We start from the raw sequence: 22,513 nt of genomic DNA on the forward strand, positions 1-22,513 counted from the left end.
TTACAAACACGTTTCAGGGTTATATGATTGGTGAGTAAACAAGTCTTTGGTAAATAACTACTACTCTGTTCTTTACTCAGTTAAAAAACTTAGTTTATTTTTAAATCTAGATTAACTGATTTTTTAAATAATTATTTCTATAATGAATAAGGCTCATACAGCACAATGCTGAGTGGCATGAATGGGTGTATGTAGCAAAACCTGAATGATGATTTCAGGTTACAAGTCCTGTTAATAGTAGGTTCCTGCTCTGGCTCATTTTCTTTTTGTGCCCTTCAGCCAGGCCCAGGAAGCTGAATCTGAATGAGAGCTTTCTAATGAATTAGATTTCCAAATTTAAAGGTGTCAGCAATCTAGAAAATACTGTCCATTGCAAGGATACATTCTACAGTAGGTACTGGATTGTATGCTAAAAACTACAACAAACCAATTAGTTTTAGGTGCAGTATTTCCTAAAAATGTCTGCTTTACCACTTGTGCAGTGAAACAGAAAAACTATGCACTACGCATGCTTGTGCAACTTGGAGATGACTGCTTGCTCCCAAAGGAAACCTAAAGGCACAGGACATAGGTAATGGGAATGAAAATCTGGTAACAAACATTGGCTTCTGTTTTATTACAAGAATCCAATCAGAAACTGAATGCCTAAACTGATATTTTTACTATTTGCATACTAGATGCCTTCACTTTGGCTAAAAGATACTATACCATGTCCTTTAAGAAAAATAGCAGCATTAAATCGATCTTGTAATTTCAGAGGAGAAATAAAAAGATGTCTGCTTTAGGTTTGGCTTACAGAGTTTTGGGGATTATTTTAAACATGTCCAAGAAATGATCAGATTATTTTCGATGACTGTTGCAATTTTACTGTTCTACTACAGTTTTTTAATCATCCTCCTTGTTAAAGGATCAATTACATTTGAGACAATAAATAGTATACTTTACAATAAATAATATTCAAGTCCAAGTATTGTAATTACAAAATAATATAACACTGTAATAGGATCTTCAAGATCAATTCCATTTTATATATTCTGCAGCAAAAATAACATTTCTAGTAGGAAGGAATTACTTATAAACCTAGCAAGATCTACACATTCACATGTATGTGTAAACAACTTAACAAGGTTTATTATGTTTCCAGAAAAGCTATGCTTTTACAGTAGGTTTTCAGCTAAATGTTATCATAATATGGTAGTAAATATATAACAGTGTTTATATTTAACTCCATCACAAATTTTAATTTGAAAAAAAATGGAGTGCCATTATTTACAAAGAACAGCAACTTTCCTTTTGCTTCACAAGTGACTGTATCTGTGTGTGAACAAAACGTTAGGGCGAGGCATTCCAGATGAACTGCAGCTAAGGTTGGACGAGGATGATTTCATGATGAACAGTGAAGGTCCTGGCAATAAATACCTAGAAAGGATATGAAAAATATAGCAGAGTTTACAGGCAAAGTGACATTCAAGAGCAATTGTGGGGCATAATGGGCAAGCGCATTTATTTCCATACGTATCTTTCATTTCACAAATTCAGAATATCATGGTTAGCTAGCATATTGCTGTCTCCACAGTATAGATGTAACATTTGTGGAGATTAATATAAAAACTGTAACTTTAATCAATCAGAGTTGTCATGACACTCCGTTGCTGAAGACATACTGATATTTAGGATACAGGGGGCTTAGATTCCTCCAGCCTGTGAAATTCATGAATAAACTTCCATTCAGCATCCAAAGAAACACAGAAACTGGAGATGAGAAAGTTCTATTGGACCATCCCTTTCACTGCTTTCTAAATGCAAGCCTGTTAGCTGCAGTACATTAGAGTAATCCGAGTTTGAATAGTTTGTGGTTGGTCATGATGAAAAATTTTCTGCAGTATTAACAGTAAAAGCAATAAAAACTTCAAGGTTGAAGATTTTCTAGTCCCAGCTAATCCAGATATCTTTACCATACTCCTGCTATAGCTCAGTAGATGTTAATATTGAATATGATTTGTTTTGCGGCTAACATACTTCTACTTTTGCTGTGACCAAACAAACTCAGTTTCTGGTTGGTTTTAAATTATGTTCGAGGCCTTAAGATCCATACGACGATAACAAATGGGTTTAGTGTATCAAATAACTAGTCTCAGATACAGCAAGTAAGCAATTAAGTCATAAAGTAAGTTTAACAGATAATATATCAAAGGTTTGCTTTTCATGTAATATTTAACTCATAAAGCCCTTCTATGAAATAATGTCTGTAAGATGTTTTATATAAACAAAGCATTTGTAAGTTTATATACGTAATAATTCAAATTGCCATTATGGATAGAATTTGGAACCTAAGTAATTTGAAACTTACACTTAACTCTCCACCTACGACTGTTAAATTGCAGATCGTTGACTCCCACAGTTGGAGCATTTTCAGTAATCCCTATGCTGACAATATTATAATCCCTCTTGTATCTGGTTGGAGAACTAAACCAGCCAATGGAGAATCAGGTAAGTGCCAAATAATTTTTTTACTATATGATGCTGTTTTGCAAGGTTTGAAAATATATTTATGCTCTGTATGATGAAATAATAAAACTTTCAATCTGTAGGTTTTGGAAATCAACGTTGCAAAACTGTGCAATACAGTAAATCAGATGGCACTTACCTGACCCTTGGCTGGAGCTCTGCCCCTACAGCATCCCACTGCGAATGTGACGCCAAAATTATCATACATGTTAGGATACCTCTAGGAATGCAAATCTGGAATCAGTGACTTGGAGGGATCTGAGAAGGGGAAGAAAGGAGATTTTCAGTTCACTTTATGGAAAGCCTTTGCTGTAGCTGCTTGGGCAGTAGGCAACCAAGACTTTAATAAGTGTAGTTTCACACAAAATGTGTACATCCATTCTTCTTTTAGTAGCACTTCATGAGTGGGCTAGAGAGATTAGAACAATAGAAACTCAGGATCAAGGGAAGTGCTGGGACTTTTGTCTTTTGTTTTTGTTTAAATACATAGCGAACTAGGCTTAAAGAGAAGCATAGTGGTAGCAACATAGACTGAAACCTGTTCCAATATTATCCTTTATACTTTTAATTTAGGAAGAGAATATTGAAATGTATACCTTGTATCATCCCAGTGGGGGCTAATCCCAGTTGGAGAGCCTCTTGAATCTGATGAATATTTGTAAACCACCAGCAGGCAGTGTTTACAAAGCTGTACTATTCGTTGGCAACACTGGAGTTGCTCAGGAGTCACCACCTCTGTGCTTTTACTGAATATGGTTTCCCAAGAGCTCCTGTTATGAAAAAAGACACGACTTCACATTTTCTGTCACAAATTGCAATCTGAGAGCTTTACTGCTTTATATCAGATTTAACAATAGAGGAACACAAGAAAAAGCATGACCTTGCCTGTTTACAGGAAAGGTCTATACTATTTAACACAAATGCTGGCAGATGCTGAGTCCAAAACTCAAATTAAGAAGTTAATCTTAATATGTGAAATGTCCACAGCCGTTTTTCACTTGGTTTGTTCCCTAAAGCATTTATAGGGCCATTACTTAGGTTTAGCACATAAATATTTACTGTCACATAATTGTATATGTGTCTTACAATAGGAATAACAAAAACACTTACTATTTTTAACACGTGAATGTGATGTGATATTAAAGGAATTAATAAAAATAAGTTATTTCTAAATGTCTACACAGCATAGTAATACTCTTCTTCTAATTTAAGTACATGATACTAAGAAACAAACATGAAATTAATTTTCAGGAGATTAGTATGTGCTCTGCTTCCTTATCCAAATAATCATATGAGGAGAGTTTTTCAGTTTAGTCATTCAATTACTACTTATTATTCCATCTGGTCATATGGGGTTGGTCTTCTACAATTAAGTGCAACTTGCAAAGTGTATCTATAGAAGCATTCCTTTCTGAAATGCAGACCATTATACTTTTGTTTTCTTAAAAAGCCATTTCTCTTTCCAAAAAAACCAAACCCTACCATACCAATGTAACCAGGTTATGTTTTACCACAGAACACGACAATAGTTCTTTGCATACACCTCAACACTTCTGTTTGTGCAAAATTCTGACCAGATTACAGATTATTACATCTGTTTTAAAGGCAACATGGTCCCTGTGAAGACCTTTTTTTTAGTCAAAACATTATCCAGTAGCACAGATGGTTTGTAAGCTTGAGGTTTTTTGTTTGTTCATGAAAGAAACACTTCATAGAGTGAGGAAAATTTGCTGTATCTGGCTTCAGCATAACATCCAGGATGATTTAGCCTTGTCCACCGAGAGCAGGAGCAGCAGTAGATTTCACATCCCTGGTGTAGGAACTTTGACCTTAAAACAACATCAAAGAACGAGCAAGCTTACTTCTGCCTAGTGAGATTTTTAAAATTAGGATGGAATTATGAATATTAATGACTAAAAAATAAGCTGTATGTATAGCTAACTGACTTTTCAGCCTGGGTCCTCAGTCTAGATAATATGTTCCAGCTGAAAGTGTTCAGTCCTACAGAATTTCCACTGCACACATAATATTCAAGTGATGCAAGCATTTCTCTTTAATTATTATCCATATAATGAATTGTTTCGGAAATATTGTTTATAAGGCATCAAATTCTACTACTTGAAGAGCTACTATTTTCTTTAATATATTTTTCTCAATATTGTTTCCTGTCTGGGAACTTTCCACATGTATTTTTAGAGGGAAATTAATCTATTGTCTTCTTTCTTTCTTCATGAAGTCATGTGATGGTTGGTAGAAAGCAGCAAGATGAAGTTCTAAGTGTTACATTCGTTCAACAGAGTCTCAGTGCTACACATAATTATATTCTAATTCAACCCAAAAATCTCAAAAATCTTGTGGAAGAAACCCTGATGAATTCCTTAAGTTCTGGGCTTTGAGGTCCATGATCACTTTCCTACAGTTATGAGGGATTTTATCAGTGAAGAATAATATGTGGCCTGCTATAACTCTGGCTAATTATGAACATAATGGTATACAGTAATAACAAAGATTGAGATTTGGAAATATATATGTGAATTTTAATGAGCTTTCATATAAATGTGCCTGTGCAACCTCCTCCATGTGCTACAGATTCAGTTCATACTCCATGATACTGCAGTCAACAGGGATCAGAGTACTGTTACCTAAGGAAGCTTAATTTGTTATGCTGTAACTTTAGTTTCCACACATGAATAAGAAATCATAGAGTCCTCACCAGATCCAGAAAAGAGTATTATACTTGATTGTGCAATATTGTCAATTATGTGTTATTCTTTTTATAACCATCTGAAGTCAACTGGTTCTACCAGTTTTCTGTTATTAATTTTAATTTTTTATTATACAGTAAAACAAATGTAGCTTTATGAAATGATCTACATTGCAGTTACTTCACTGAGGTTTTCTTTGTTTCTTTGTTCATTCTTTTTGCTAAAATAGCATATGCCTAGCAGAGATCTAACCAGCAAGAGGAAACCTTAAGGCTATTAGCTCTGTTCTTCTCCCAAGACATGTATCTTAGGAATAGTCAAAGTACTATACTCAGTATATTTTCATACACTCATGTTGTTTCTGAATTAGCACATTAATACCCCTTCCCAACATGTTTCCCCAAATTCTACACATGCCCTATGTTTATTCCAATCTGTTCTTTAAAATGGCACAATGAACTCTGAGGAAGAGTGATGAGAAGTTGGCCTCTCTGCTACAGAGGTGCTGTCATAACTTGTCTGTTGTGTATTACATGGCAAGAAGGATGGTTGTAACTGAATAAACAACATGCTGGGAAGGTACAAACAGCCTTTCTGATTTCTTCTGTGGATTCTGTATTAAGTACATTACATGCAGAGTGATCTCTACACATACTGGATATTTGTGTATTACTTTTACAGTATTTTTAGAATCTTTTACATAGCAACTCCTCTTACAAGGAATTGGATCTTTGTCAAAGAATTTAGCTCCACTTTGGAGTCAGTGGAGTCTTGTTCTGCATGAATGAACCTATTGCTAGATGAGAAATCCTACTCTTCATTGAACCCTTCTGCTGGCTCAAAGACTCTTCTCCCGAGCCAAGTGAGCAGCAGAGTTGTTCAAAGGTTTTGAACAAAAACCATTCTTCGTAGAGAAAAAAAATCCAAAATGGAAATTTTCATGCATATTAGAAGATTTGCACACTAAAAGTAAAATTCAAAATAATAACAGCATTATTAAAAGGGAAGGTAATTATTATATTTTATGACAACACAAATTGAGCTTGGACTCAAAAGACTTCACACACCTCTGCTGGCACGAAGACGGGACCCTGCAGCTGCTGAGGATTATACAAAAAAAATGTTTCAGATTGGAAACTCAGAAACCTTTTCCCACCCTGCTTTTAACTTTTGGAGTGTGCTGCATTCCCAATACCTACCTTTAATAAATCTTCAGGCTGCCATCTGCATGTTCCCACGGCCAGTCTCAGTGAAAAAAAAAGTGAAGACTCCTAACGGCTTGCACAACAACAACAAGCCTTCATCAATGAGAAGATAATGGTAAAAATGCCCAAAAAACTGATGACCTTTTGGATACTCTCAGATCCCTCTTCTTCTTGTTATCCATTTTGTTGGGAAACAATTAACAAGTGCATTACATGCATACCATGATATGACAAATGACTATATGTGAAGAACATACTGACCTGATTCCTTTGTACACACAATATCCATCAGCGTACTATGTGTGTTTTTTGTAGTTTCTTTTCAATAAATCTCTTGGAACACCTTACACAAGCTAATCAAAACCCCTCCCATTCTTTATACGTTGTACATACTTACAGGGAAAACGTCTTCGTGTATGCAATATATTTCATATTTACACATCTGTATTCTTATTTTATGAAGAAATTTGGTGGGTGGGAGCGGGGGAGAGGGAGATTATTTTATACCTATGATCTGATCCTCCAAACCTATCCTTACATGAATGCTTTTGATTTCAGGAACGTAGATTTTGAAGTGTAGGATATTGAACTTTTAATATATGGCCCGATCTTTTTTTCCCCCCATAGAAAACTTGTAATTTCTACCCAAAGCAAAAAAATCTGCTTACCTCAGTGTGGACATTTCCTATTCTGCATATACTTAAATTCCCAGCAGTGTGGGAAACAGTGAATGTAATCAAACACAGAAATTTGAAGTCATTATTTGTAAATCACAGAACTGACACTGCATTTGGCATGAGATGTCAGCTGCACTTGTGACTGAATTCTTCCCTTGTAAGTCTTGAGCTCAAATAGATATGACAATGATTTCTGTTGATAGTAAGTCCACATTTGACACTTACAGTGTTTTTACAGTGTTTTGGCCTCAAAATTGTGCACCATCCAATGAAAGAGTTGACCTAAAGCTCAGATATTTTGAAAATTGGATTTTTTCCTTAGATTATTATCTTTGTAAATACATTACTAAATGTATGATTCCATTACTGAAATGGTTGGCCTAGATTATTAGATTTCTAATTATACTATATCTTTAGATGGTTTTAAAACAAGTTCAATGTATTACAGCATTCTCTCGAATGAAAATGAGAAACAAAGTATGCCAGCATTGATTGTAATCGTGAAGTCATGAAGAAGACTTAGATAAGAAAAACAGGCTTACCCTGAATTACAGAAACAGTTCCATAGACCTTGACCATGACTCCAAAGCAAGCGATTAAATACACGGTTAAAGAGACGGTACAGATGTAAATTTTCAATGTCTGGAGCCTTCCAGACTCGCTGTAGAACTGCACGAACACTTGTCTTGACTATATCCAAAACCTAGGAAAGAGTATTCCAAGCAAATCAAAGCAAAGGCATATTGCAAAACCTAAAACCAACTGTTTGCTGATTCACACACACACACACACACACAGAGATGACTGCATAGCTATAAATTCCCAGGGATATCTATGTTTCATTTCTGTGCGTTCATCAGCAAACTTTTATGATATGCTGCTTCTGTCAATAACATTTTGCAAAACCAAATCAAAATATTTTATTTTTATTACAGAAAAGTTCATTTTTACTTTTGTCAGTCTGTTCGATACTAGGTCGTTTAAATGACAAAAAGAGTTTAAAAAGAAACAAAATGGACACAATTACAGACTAGAGGCAGCATAATTAACAACCCAAATAATATATACTTGAAGATTATCTCTTCCTTTCCCCCTCCCTTTAAAATACCTATTTTAAAATATCTATTTTATAAAGAAGTAAAATGTCCCAAAAAGCTACAAGCTACTTTTGGTTTAATGTCTGTTGAATCTCAGTTTACCCTAGGTCAAACCATTTTAGTTTACCTTTCATGCAGGAAACAGTGTAGTGAAATCAATAAGTAAGAAAATAACCAGCAAGATACTTAAAATAGCAACGTTTATAGAAATGCAATGGTTTTATTATATACAGACTACATTTAAATGCAAGTGTGTAAAGATGTGGGTGAACAAAATGCTAAGCTGCATTCAGTATAGCACTGAGAGTTTTACCCAGTAAGTCTTAGCTACTCAGTGCACACACACACTTACAGGCAGTCATACATCCAACTCATCAGAGTCCTCTTTGATGCGCCTTTGCACATCCCACTGAATTGGGAAATGGAAGGTAGGATTCATCTTGCCTGCTTTTAAACATCTGTACGATCTCTTAAGTCAGGCCTCTAGGTTCCCTCCATAATCACTGAAGAGAAGCAGGCGCCAGAATGCCCTGGCTTCTGTCTATTTAGGTACTTTCAGTACAACTGGGAATAGTTTTGTGACTGAAGTGGTATTTAGGCACTCTGAACAGTATAAAATCTGTCCAAAACAAACAAAAAAAAATCTATGGTGCATGTAACCTATTAACAAAAAAGTCAACATGATTTCCTGTAAAGAAGACACCCTTACTGTCTCTTTTGCGAAACAGCATCTTCCAAAAAACCGATCAGACTCAAGTGGGTGTTGAACCGATGGAGGTATTCACTTATTTGGTATAAGGTGTTGCAAATTCTAAGATTTAGAAGGTACAATACTTGCCCAGGAAACTTTCAGATGCGCATGACAAACTGATTCACACGGTTAAACATCTGACTCTCAAAAGATGAAGGGGATTTAGTAAAACAGTAAAGTGTGGAAGCACGGTGTCAAACTTCCGGTTTTTTGGTCCTCCACAACAAACTGTTGTTTGTAAATAGGCTGATTAGGCATGATGAAGGAAACAAAGCATAAATAAACAAAATGCTTGCAATAGCACAAAGGAGCTGTGTAGTCAAGAGAAATGCTTAATGGGCAGAAAATCTATAGATGCCTGATAATGACAACCTCAATTAAATATGTCATTTACATGTTATTTAAGCTCTTTTTTGAAGACCTAGGATTAGTCTGCATGCATAGGTCTTGTGCTAATTCCATGCACATATGCGCCCAGTGTGAATACAATGCTGTCCTCTCTGTTGGGAATCTTTATGAATGCTGGTGTCTAACACACTAAAACCACACCTGTGGTCTCTTCCTGCCAAAGAGTGAGATAAAAAGAGCAGTAAATTATAACCTAAGGATGGTCATCTTGTTTAGTGATTGCAGGAGCTAAACCCAGGTTTTGGACTGCCCCACGCTTGTGGAATGGGTCCAGATTTTCAGACATTTCCTTAGCAGTGTTAGCCTACTGTCTTAACGCTTCTCAAGTAGCCTTTTCCTTGTGTCTCGCCTGAGTAAGGCTTTCCCACACAAATAGCCAGTAGCTGTGATTGTATACATCCATTTGAACCAAGTCCCTAAATTACATAAAGGATCAACCATACATTTTCTTCCAATGTTACACTGACTAATAGCAATTTATCTCCCTGTGTAAAACAGAACAATTCCACCCCATATAGATTCTCTCACTAGTCCAAAAGACATGTACTAAGAACTATAATGCCCATGTGCAGCATTTTCTTTTACTTTAGCACCTGGAGTTGAAGAAAACTAAGGACTGAACCTTGCATCTTAGAGCAAGTTGCAGACTGCCAGGTACTCTGGGAAAAAAAAAACAAACTTTCTTGCTGTTTTTACTGTGTTGATATTGCCAATATGCCAGAGGGGAAAACATCCCAGTTAATTGTTCTTAATTTGCAAACATGGCCTCAATCATCCATTCAAGAAAAGAGACAAGGCATTACACAAGAGCTGGAACTTCATGAAACCTACATCCCCATTTTTCTAAGTTAATTTCCCTAGTTTGCCTTCATCTTTCTGTTTACATTAATTTACATTATTTACTTCAACATAACCAATTATCTAGGTGTAACAGAACAAGATGTTATGAAAGAGCATATTCAAAACAAGATGTACAGACCCTCTGGTAACCATCAGAACACTTTTAAAGAAATTATGTCAAGTGATCAACACAAAGCACTCATAACTCCTCCCACAGAAAAGTGTCTTTTTCCTAAAAGTCTTGGGAGACTGAATTTCATTTTAGCATGTATTGATTTCATCAGTTTACTCTCAACTTGCTTCTAAATGCCTCCTGTACCTCTGCTGTAATGCCAGAATATTAGACACTAAGAATATGAGCAGGAGTTTAATTTTTCTACATCATACTGAATAATTCTTAAGAAAATATACTTGTCAGAGATGAACACTGTGAAATCTAGTACATTGCCCAGGTATTTTTTTCTCATGTTTTAGAACTTCCCAGTACGTATAGTGAAGGGGACTGAGTTTCTGGTTTGTATTTCACAAAGTTGCAGAAGGTACCTTTGAGACAGATTCAGATTTACTTGCATAAATATTCTCCGCCTTGAGCTTGCTTCTCCTTTACCCACCTCATTGGAATATAAAACATAGTTCTTTCAAATCAACAAAAGCTTACATATTTGGCAGTCCTCAGCTGCAATGTCATTGTCAAAGTTAATCCGTTTTTATAAACTACCCTTCTAAGAATAACTATCTGATTGCTTGAAGGGATTGAGGTTAAAAGCAGTTAAAAAAAAAAAGGCAAATCATTTCCAGTGCAAGCAAAGATGAAGGGCCCACTAGTGCTTCAGGAATTATAAGTCTCCTGAGTTGTAAAAGATATCCTCACAAGAAGAGCAAAGAAATCCACATTTCTAATTGTGCAGTTTTCGCTAATAACGACCTGGCGTATCAACCTGTATCATCCTGACTTTGTACGTATGCCCTTCGTTTTATATGACTGTCAGTCAAAAAGGACAGAACCACCCTTCATTGTAGGCTTTCTGAAATAACGCTTAAAGGAGAAAATTCTGACTAGATTGAAAAGAAAGTAAAAAAAAAAAACAGACAGACAGGTAAATTAAGGTAAATTAAGCCAGATGGCCAAAAGGAGCTTAGGAAGGGCAACTGAAGAATGCATAGTAAACAACCTCAGTCCCTCAAAGAGCAGACTTATCACTCTCCCTGTGGCAATTCCTTCCCATAGTTTTGGGGAATGACCTGTGGGGAAGGGTTGAAAGAGACACCTTCACCAGTCCTGTGTGAAAGCCCTCTATCTCAGTTGCAACGATGGGCCCAATCTGGTGACTTCTTTCCACACTTGTGGCATCATAGATTAAAGAAAGTAATTCTAGCAACACGTCCCCCACCAGTTCCAACTGTCCCAAAGATTCCTGCTAAAAAAAATGCAGCAGCAGTGTGAATTTTGGGCCCGTTTATCTATGTATGTATGTATCTATCTATCTCTCCCTCCCTCCTAGCAGCTTTTCCTCCGTATCACCATTTTCTACAAGCCCCCACTAAGACTCCCTCTGGTTTTGGGCAAAAGGCTACAACTTCCATATGCACACAATAGAAAAGACCTATGTGCATGTATATTGGGATTACAGGACTCTTTCCTGTAACTGAAAAGAAATATGAGATCATTTTAAGCAAAGGACTGTTCAGCAGAACAGCTGTAGATATCAAACAAAAAATGATGCTATTTCAGCCAATGAAGTTGGTTGCTCCACTGATTCCTGTCAACGGCACAAGACATAATTCTGCTAAGTTACAGATCTGTGCTGCCATTTGTCATGGTTTGAGAAGAATTTTGATAGAATTATAGCCTCCTACATTTCCAAGTTCTTCTTCAGTTTGTCATGTCTAATTTAGTTTCAGAAAGCTGTGTGGACACATATCCCATTTAATATCTGAACTTAACTTGAATAGTCAAATATATTTCTATCATATTACATCACATTAAATGGACATGTTCTCTCTGTCCAGTAGGAAAATACAAGCATTTAATGCAATATTCAATAAAATACAATTTGAAAGACTGAGGATCACACTGCTGATTTTATAAAAAGTAATTTGAGATGAGGATCTGAAATCGTTCTTCCATTCTTCTATAACAATCTACCAACCTGTACCAATTATAATATTTATCATGTATGCAGCATTTTGATTAAGTTGCTTTCTTTTATGGTCTATAAAAATAGATTGTGAAACTGAGACACACAGAGATTAAATGCCTGGAACTGATACGCTAATCCACATAATGTGTCAGTGACTGAGGCAGAGAAAGACCCAAAATACTGCTTTAGGGGTACCAAAGTATTAATAATAGATATAATTTCTGCTCCATTAAGGAAAATAAATATTACACTAGGAAGATGATTTTAACTGACATATGACATATAGATATGACTGACATATTATTGTATATCAGGTTTTAAACAGATTAAAAACTCTTTAGATGCTATGCACAACAGTAGCTCCTAGATAGCAGATGAGTGAAGACAGAATGATAAACAAATATAATTAGTCCTTTGCAAGACTAAACCAGTTAGTTGAACATTATAACAATGTCAATAATCTTTGCTTGGCAGGTCTATTTTTTATTCAACATGATCTGTTGCAATATTATGAGTCAAAGACTCAAATAACCAAGTGCATTATCACCAACTCTAATGGAGTTTTAATATGCCTGGTCTGAAACTGCTGACTGGTTTATCCCTTGTCAATCAAATCTGCTGAATCAATAAACTTCTAAGAATATTTGCTAAAAATTACATATGTAAGCACTAATCACTTCTTTGTTTGCTTTTCTTTCAGCAGACTAATTTTTTAAGAAATTGTTCTTGAAATTATATTCCAGGATAATTATGCTTGTCTAAATAAATTCTTGCAATGGAATTAATTCATATATATGTTAGTATTAATAGCCAGTATTTTAGCATCTCAAGCCACCCCCAGCTACTGCTAAACACCAGTGAAAACACTGCTATGCATCTACTTCAGATGAACTTCAGAAAATGAAATGTCACTTACTTTCCGTTGCTTTACAGAATCCAGTTTTACCAACCAATAGGATGCCACTTTTGTTTTATGATACTTCCAATTATCCATAATCTGTAGTCATTGCAAAACACAAGATAAAAGAAATACACATAAAAACAACTGAAGTCTGGCATTTCATTCACAAGCATTCCTGATGCTAAAAAGTGTGAGCATCTAAAAGACCTCTGTGAAAAGAACTGTTCTCTAAAAGAAATAGAAGAATATTTGCATATTTATGTGGGGGAACGTTTGCAAAGACGTGTGCAATCTTTCAGTTTAATCCTACCCTCTTTTCCACTTGATTCTGACAGTCATACACTACAAAGCAGGTAGAAACTTGTCTTGACTGACTCAGCTCGGTTTCCTTGAACACAGCAATAAGTTCAATAAAGCATAACTGTTAATCTATTTAATTAGTGAGGTTTTTTGCTGCATAAAGGACATTAGACATACCTTGAAAACATCCTTTCTACAAGTGATCATATATGAACTGCAATACTCTCCTTTTATGATGTCTAAGTGCTACCAAAATAGCCCGAGCTGTGAACATACATTTTTATTCTCGTTTTGTTATTTTATCTTTCTATTCTGTTTCAGACCTACAAGTCCTGCCTCACTGACAACTAATATGCCATTACTTGTTTCCTTCCATGATGAAATATTGTTTCCCATCAGAAACTGCTTAAAGCCAGACAAATTTATAAAAGAATTCTGCAATGAGAAAGTGCATTTATAACCATGCTAACGTTGTATGAGAAAGCACCACTAGATGGAGTGCATACGCACACATGCTCCCATATGTACATAAATGCACACACACTCTCACATGTCTGAAGGAGAAAATTCGACGAATCATTTATTTCTGATTCTAAGATGAGAAACTAAATATGCTAGTTATGAATTCTATCTTCCAGAATCAACCATCACTACAGGAGAATTCCTTTCCACTGTGATGTAGTTGCACAGATTACTAGAGACATAATCAACATTTTGAAAGCTCACAGAGCAAAGGACATTTCCAATCAGATAATGAATTAGATTAATTTTAACACACCGTGGGCTGTGCTTACCACATCAGAATACAGGTGTTAATTTAAATTACTAGATCCCTTGTGGTGGTGTGTTCCTCCCCCCTCTTTTCCTCTACGATACAATCTCAGAACCTTCTGTTAAGCTTTAGCCATTGTTTATGAGTTAGGCGGTTAAGCATCCCTTGCATGGCTAAGGTGGGCAACGACACTGATCGTACCAGGGACACTCGCTACATGAACATAACCAAGAGATAATTCGTCATCTCTGACGGCTCTGAAGCATTCCCTACCGGGATCATAGCTCAAGTGGAACAACTGTTACCACTGTTACCGTGAAACAATACCATAATTACTACTCTGGACCACTTCGGATAGTAGCCAAAATGGAAATCTACTGATGACTAAAGCCAATCATCTCGCAAACCTATAAACAGCGGTACCAAGTGAGACCCTTTGAGTTCTCCTGGACCACAGCAGGCTGCATCCAGAATCTCCCTCTGAGTGGGATGCCTCTCAGAGTCTGCAAACTTGAATTTGCGATTCTCAGAGGAACACCAGGATTTGGGCTGAAACACTCCTCGGGGCCCAACCCTTCGCCTGTTGAGAAATGCTAAAGCATTTAACGTGAGTATTTCATGGGACTCGAGGGGAATTTTTAACAGGTATACCTTTATAAATTTAGCTCTCTTCAGGCCTTTCATTTAGCTTTGGTACCATATTCATATGCATATATATACGTATTGATTGATCTAGATCTTTTTGCGCGCTTATCTCTACAGTTACTAACAAGTGTAATCCGTAGTTAAGTTGTTTTAGTATTTGTAGTAACTTGACTAATTCGTCGTATAGCTGCCAAATTGATTAATGCTTAAGTATTGTTGGACTCTACGTTGCTGCTAAACACTCTTAACCCTTTAGTCATAAACCGTCGCCCAAGTCTGAGACTAAGATTAGGTCCAGTCAGATCCTCTCTGAACCTCGTGACTCAACGGGAGGGTTTTCTTATCCCTTTTTGTATTAGACACAAACCATTGTCCAAGTCTGAGACTAAGATTAGGTCCAGTCAGATCCTCTCTGAACCTCGTGACGCAATGGGAGGGTCCCTCTTACCCTTTTATCCCCAATCTCTATACAAATCATTCCAACACAATTCTGATACGATTTTCCCCTATGTACACTTAATCCATGTAATAAGTAATAAAGTGAACCTTGCCATCAAATTCTGTTAAGTCACATTTCTATAAATTTCTATTAAAATCACCCTTTGCCAATACCTTTGCCAGTGATTCTTTACGCGGCCTTAAAACCACTCATTCGTGACATCGCTCCGTACCTCTACTAGATGGAGAAAAAAACTTCTATCTTAATTTTTTTTTTCTTTTCCAAGCTGATGTTAGTTTCTTTGCACTAGATATTTAAAAAGGATTTAGATACCATGTATTTTCTCCTTATATAACTGAGTATTAGGTGTTGCTTTTTAATTGCCCTTTAGATTGGGCATTGTTTCACAAGTCTTTGATGCCAAACGATGAGGCTCAGGACAATGTTGGATGTAAGAAAGGGTAAGCTGGCAAACTAGAAGAGCCAAAAAAGAGTGTGACTGGTGTTCTTTATGACAAGCAAATTTCCGGTTTGCCTTGCAGCATACCATTCCGAGTTCTCTAGTATGCCTATTCAAGAGCAAGTTAAACATGTCAGGAGCTATACTAACAATATCAGATGAAATATAAACTGTTAATGAATTGTAACATTCTTCTTAGCTTACTTAAAAGTTTAAACTTTCTCCACAATGAAAAACTGAATTTTCCTAACCTTCCTGATTGTTTCTCATATATTTTATAAAGACATAGGAATGTTTTCAATGCTGCTCTTTTAAGGTCAGAAAGCATGCAAAGCTCCAAGCTTTTGAAATCTTTTGAATTATCTTGAGTTATGGAAGTTTTAAGACCACAGGAGCTCATGAATCATAAATTAGGCTTCCTACTTTCCTTCACCTTAGTGGCCTAAACAGTGTCTAGCCTGTAATTCTTCTTTCTTATTTATAGATACTTACATCTTCTATAATTAATTCCGATTCTTCATCTGTTTTACCTGGGAACTTCATTCTCATGTCATTGATAATGAGAAGAGTCTCTTTTGTCAAAGCAACTTCTTGCTCTTTTGTTTTCTGTTGCAGCAAAGACTCACTCTAAAAATCAATATGAAGCAGAGGAAAAATTTCAGGCGTGTCATTAGATCACATTACAAAGATGTTTCTAAATTAATTCTAAATAGTGTGACATGAAATATACTATTAAAGTGGATAGACATAATATCTAATATATAACTAATATACACACATATGCCTCCTACACTAATGCATCAGCATTACTTACAGTTGTCAAGAAATTCAAGAAAAACAGTTCAAATGTAAGTTTGTTTGAAGCAGAATAAATAAATATATATTTGATATTTATGATGCCCACCATTTAAAATATAAATTTGAAATTTAGATAATAGTCTTTGAGTTTAAATTCAACATAATGAAAAGAAATTATTAGTCATAAAAAACTTCCTTTCAGTTCTTCACTGCAACAATTTAACAGAAACTGCCACTTATATGTCATTGTGCCAAGAATTCAGGAAGCATTAAAAAGTAAGGACACTTTGCTCCTACTCTGGTCAGTGGGGGTTCTGACAGTGTCTTTGATTGTCCAGGATTTTGTTTAAAATATCAGTGCCTTTTATACCAACACCAGCTTGAACCCCCACAGTGTCTGCGTAAGACTATCTCTGGAGGAGTTAGTTTAGGGTTTTCTTTAAATCTTAGACACTAGTTAGAAGTATTTCTGATCCTCTTTCTTTACTTTTGCATTTGCAAAATTAAATGGGCTTAATTTTATGTTTTTTTCAAGAGTGAAATGCAAAATTATTCGACATTTCTAAATCTTTGTATTTTGTAAGAACTACACTACTTACTTAAGGATATTTTTGCCTAAGTGAGTGATAAATATTTTCAAGCATAACAAAATATTTTGCTATACGATATATAATAATGTGGCTGAAATAAGATAGCAAATATTTCCAAATCCACTTTTGTTTATAACTGCTATAATAATGTGTCTGTAATTCCCAACTGTAAATGGCTTATTCTACACTTAGTTTCCATACCTTTAGTACCTTTGGATCTCAGCAGCCTCCAAAAACGGCAATATACTGCTCTTTTCTTGCCCAAAGGACAGATAAACTAATACTTTATCACGCATAAATGGTTTCTTCTTAGTAAGTTACAGTTTATCAATTTTAATTTTATTCTAGCAGTAATATATAGTATATTATTCTTAGTTGCAAAAATAATTATGAACAGAGTTCCATTCACAATACAGTGCTAAATTATGAGTAGTTCTTATCCATCTGTAAGTAATTTTATTCACATTATTTAAGAAGCATGACCTAAGCTCTATCACCCAACATAATTGTTCTGCATATCAAGATCATTTCTGTGGTGGAGCTTTCTCAACGAAAAAGAGAGTATGGTTTCTTACTAATGTTAATTTAAGTGAGTAGCTCATTTTTAATGTCAGATAGTAAGAGACAGTTTTTAATCTTTCAGTAATTTGTATTTGATATAGAGTTAATGTGAATAGAAAAATCTATATTAGCCCTGTCTCATTAAACTCTCAGAGTACATCTTGATGATAAAAGGGTACTTTTTAAACTTGAGATAGCTAATGTGATAGAAAATACCTTTAACACGTTGTGGTGAAGACACAGTCTTAATGTCTTTCCAAATCTATTAGCTGACTTTAAAGATGGAAAACCATGTTAAGGAGTATTTCACAAGATGTCAGCACACAATTTTAAAAGGATCCTTTTTCATCATTTAGACAAAGCCTCACAGGCAAAACAGACAATGAGTGTTCTACCGGATAAAAATGATGATTAGAGATAGTAAATACTATGAAGCAAGTTAATTAGCATTACAAAAGGATTTCTCACAATCAAAGCTCACCACGATAGAGAAAGGCTGCAAATATGGGTTAAAAGTGCCAATTTGTTTGCCTCATCTCCAGATGAATTATTTGGGTGATGAAATATACAGGTCAGGCACCAAAGCATGAATGGAAATGCACTGGCACCAACACCCAGTACAATACTGAATGGGGTTGGAGACCGACCCCAGCAAACAGTGTCTTGGGATAAGTAGATATGTGGTCCACCATGCAAACACAAAAGAAGAAATGCCTGGATTGTGAAGGCGATACCAAAGAGGATGACAGTCTGATCACAAAAAGAAAAAGTGTATGGTTCAGAAGTACATTGTGAAATTACAACTAACCACACAAATTCTAAACAGCTAAAAATGTTTAATCTGATCTATTTATTCTATTAATTATTTAGTTAGACCACCTGAGTCTAAATGCTTGTCTGTGTCAGGGACAGGCTTCAAAATGAAAGAAGTTTTATCTTCACTTTAAAAAAAAAAGATGGCTTCTGAGACATTTACTGCAGTGGCAAATCCTAAAGACGACAAGAACTATCTATAAATTTTAAATTGTTCCCTTTGGAAGCAGAGCTCTACTGCAGTGGTATAGTATATGCGAATTAAGTACAGTAGGTTGAAAATTAATTACACCTTCTTCTACAATGGACACCCATACAAAGTCTTACTAATGTTTTATTCTGGTACAATGTATTTACCCCAGGAGTATACTCTGGTTTTGAAATATTGATGTATTTTTGTTACTGTAAAGATTTTGAAGGTAGGTACACCCTTATTTCAGAATCAGCAGTCCCCAAATCACAGAAACTTTTTAGGGGAGGTAAAAATTCTTTCTGTCTTCAAAAAACTATTTAGGAGAGCAGGTTTTCCAGTCACAAAAACTCTAAAATTTCCATTCTCACAAAATGTCACATCTGTATTGCTGCACCAGAAACACTGAAACATCACAGCTAGCGCTCACTGTAAGTCACATGTAGGTCTAGAGATCTTATATTCCTGAGTTTCTGTCAAAATAGCACTGACTATCGTACCTCAGGTTTTCTGAAATTGTAAAAATTAGTAATGTATTTACTGAGTTTTAGAGAAATGGAACACATTTTGAATGCAACTACTGTGTTAACTCACCCCCGAAGAGTTCATAGTTCCCAAGCTGGGTGTCTGAGGGACTCTGGCCGAAGATGGGCTGCGATTTAAAGAATGAGATCTATTCACTGAGGATGCATGCTGGATTTGCAGAGATGCTTTGGCTGAAAAGGGACGTTGCTCAGCTGCTTGTGACTGCATAGTCAATATTGATATTGAACGAGGGCAGCTTACTGAACGCCTTATTGGACCTGTGGATGATGTGGGGGATGAATATGATGGAGATTTTATATTTTTAATCGAAGGTTTCCAGTTCATTCTACCTGCAGACAAATTAAATGAACGATGCAATTACTTACTCTTTTAACACCCATTTTTCAGTCTTTGTAACCAACGTGTTATAACCAACGTGTGCACATATGCTGTACTATAATGTAAGTTGACTAACAACTATATATGCAGCAGTCAGTCATGTCAGATCCTCTATAAATACATACTTTACATACTCTATAAGAACATTTATTTCTTCCTCATAGTCAGCTTTAATCAGGTGGACTCCAGTCCTCTATAACATGCATCAGATTTATGACAGACTGCATATGCCCTATAGGTCAAAAAGTATGTGGCTACTATGTATGGCTTCCTGCCTGTAAGAATATGGAAGCAGGAGAGAAAATTTGGTTGATGGATCCCATATTTGCAGATCCGGTCTCCCTCATCTACTCCTGCATAGCTGTTTTTTAATTCAGTCTTCTGCTAAATAAAGGATGCTGCTATGAAAAATAAAATTTTAGAAGCAGCGTTATGTGTGTGCAATCACATGACGAAATTCTCTGAGACTATAAACCGCTAAAACAAAAAATAACATGCTATATCTACCATGTTCAACAGAACACGCTTACACTAATGCTCTGCAGCAAGCAAGAAAACAATCACAAAAAAAAAAATCTGTGCAGGGATCTCATCTGGAATATATTACCTGCTATATGTCTCCAGATACATTTCTTTATCCTTTCTATATTCCAGCAAATTCAAGCTTAGTAAGACTACCTTTTACAGGGAAAAAAATAAAAATCTGCTCAAAAAAAATTCTCAGAGCAAAGAGGAACATTCACACCATTTCCAAGTGTAGCCCAGGTGTATTTTTCTCTTTAGTACTCTCAGCAAAAGAATATTCATTTTTCCCTTTTTTTAAAATTCATTTTCATTAATTTAGAAAATATTTTAAAGACGACAAAACAAGCAAACCAGTGTTTAACCCTGAGTTACAAATGTTGATACGTTCTAAAATACTGAAGCATTTTATATAATTCATCATGAATGCCAGACTTAGTTGGAAAAGTGATCATTTAACTTACCTGATCGTTCCAAAGATTTATATTTATTTTCTTCAAGATCATACGAAACTTTTTTCTCTTTTTTTTCATTGTGATCTTCCTTTTCAGTTTCTTCTCCTGATTCTGTCATGCTGCTACTGCTATCACAGCTACTATCACTATTGTAGTTCTTAAGTCTTCTTAAGGGCTGTGCACTTTCTGGCATTGAACACAAGGGCTAAAGCAAAAAACAAACAAACAAACAAACAAACAAAACCACCCAAGAAATTAAATTATTTCAAAATCCCAAAAGAACACTTTACTATCACACTAGGTCCCTGATTCAGGCAAGTTCATTTGTACATATTTAAACCCTCCCAAATTAGATTGGACGTTTGTCCTTAATTTTAAAATAAATGCTTAAATATTTCATTAAATTCACTACACAGTAATCCTAATCTTTCTCACATGAAGAGCAGTATAACATAGTAAGCGGAAGAAAAAATCATTTTATTTCAAGTATGACTTACACTACCAGACATGTTGAATTAGTTTGAAATCATAAATCAAGTGATACAGAATACCATTTACAATCAGTTTCAATCCCTCACTGATATTTGCAATAACTGAAGCTATAGTTTAACAATGATCAATGTGAAGTAAAGAAATACATCAGGGAACTTTGGCTGGTACACTTCTGAAAGGGAAAGTGATTAATCCACGTCCTGCAGAAAGCAGAAACTGGACGAATATAGCAAGCTATGCTAGGTGTATTTGGTGTCCCATATGCACATGGGATTCAGTGTCATTAGGTAATTAATCTTGTGCTATTACCAAGGATACTGCAAGACAAAAAGCAAAAAGTAGGAGACAGAGAAACTGATGCAAGAACATAAACTACAAATGAAAATTTTTCTTCTTCCATCTTCCATCAGGCAGACAAGAAAAATGCAATATCCTCCATTATATCTACTATCCTAAGAAAGCTAATGTGGTCACTTTTTTTTCCTACACATTTTCTTTCTTTCCAGTAACTCTCAGCTATACGAAGCTATGGTGATGGCCTCATCTTCCCAGTCATCTAATGGACTGCAATTAAAACTCGATCTGAAAAAAATTAATATCATAATTTCTGAACATATTTTAGGTCAGAGTGAAATAGAAGAACTCTTGGGATGAATTTAAATTGCCCTATTAGCATAATGTAATGCACCAAGATTTATTGTGAAGGGCAATAGAACAACGCCCCAAAGATACTGTTCCTGCAAGATACACTTTATAACTAAACATATTCTACCTAAACTTCTATTCCAGCCAAGGAAGGAAAGAGATTTCTGCCACTAACTTAAAAGCGACAGTATGTTTATGCAAGCTCAAGCTATTAGACCAGATCAGGAGGAGTTGAAGAAGTATATTCCATTGAGGAGAGTCCTGGCAATTGTTCAGATCACACAAAGAATATTTTGATATCTATCTACCTGCCAAAAGGACAAAATAAGGTGCCTCAACACTTACTGCTTTCTCAGAAAAAGCTGTCCTAATCATAACATGCTGTGTATCATGGAGATATATTGATCAGACATTCCTGATGAGTTACACGAGGTATAATAAACATTTTCAATCAAAACTCACAGGGGCTTTAAGGTAAATGTCATTCCCACTTATCATATGCATGTTCCTCACACATTCTACACTAAACAATAAGAACATCCTGACCAATTAACAAAGAGGAATAAAAAGAAAGGTCAAAGAAATTACAAAAAGCAATAATGACAAATAATAGCTGGATCTGGGTTTAAACTGACCTCTTAAAATAAGATATATTTGATTGCTTAGCAATTCTA

General features: G+C 35.5%; 1 protein-coding gene across 1 annotated transcript in view; it reads right to left on the minus strand.

Annotated features, from left to right (window-relative positions):
* Nucleotides 1–1,298: 1,298 nt before the first annotated feature.
* Nucleotides 1,299–22,513, minus strand: part of TTLL7 (tubulin tyrosine ligase-like family, member 7) — a 53,211-nt gene continuing 31,996 nt past the window's right edge. Inside the window, exons 14-20 of the mRNA XM_009574246.1 lie at nucleotides 20,712–20,907; nucleotides 19,396–19,604; nucleotides 16,342–16,476; nucleotides 13,249–13,329; nucleotides 7,638–7,798; nucleotides 3,105–3,278; nucleotides 1,299–1,419 (exon numbers count right to left, since the gene is read on the minus strand). Coding sequence (XP_009572541.1) covers nucleotides 1,299–1,419; nucleotides 3,105–3,278; nucleotides 7,638–7,798; nucleotides 13,249–13,329; nucleotides 16,342–16,476; nucleotides 19,396–19,604; nucleotides 20,712–20,907 — 1,077 coding nt within the window. The remainder of the gene's footprint in view (nucleotides 1,420–3,104; nucleotides 3,279–7,637; nucleotides 7,799–13,248; nucleotides 13,330–16,341; nucleotides 16,477–19,395; nucleotides 19,605–20,711; nucleotides 20,908–22,513) is intronic.

The sequence above is a fragment of the Fulmarus glacialis genome, unplaced genomic scaffold (assembly GCF_000690835.1).
Source record: "Fulmarus glacialis isolate BGI_N327 unplaced genomic scaffold, ASM69083v1 scaffold11313, whole genome shotgun sequence".
Taxonomy (NCBI): Eukaryota; Metazoa; Chordata; class Aves; order Procellariiformes; family Procellariidae; genus Fulmarus; species Fulmarus glacialis.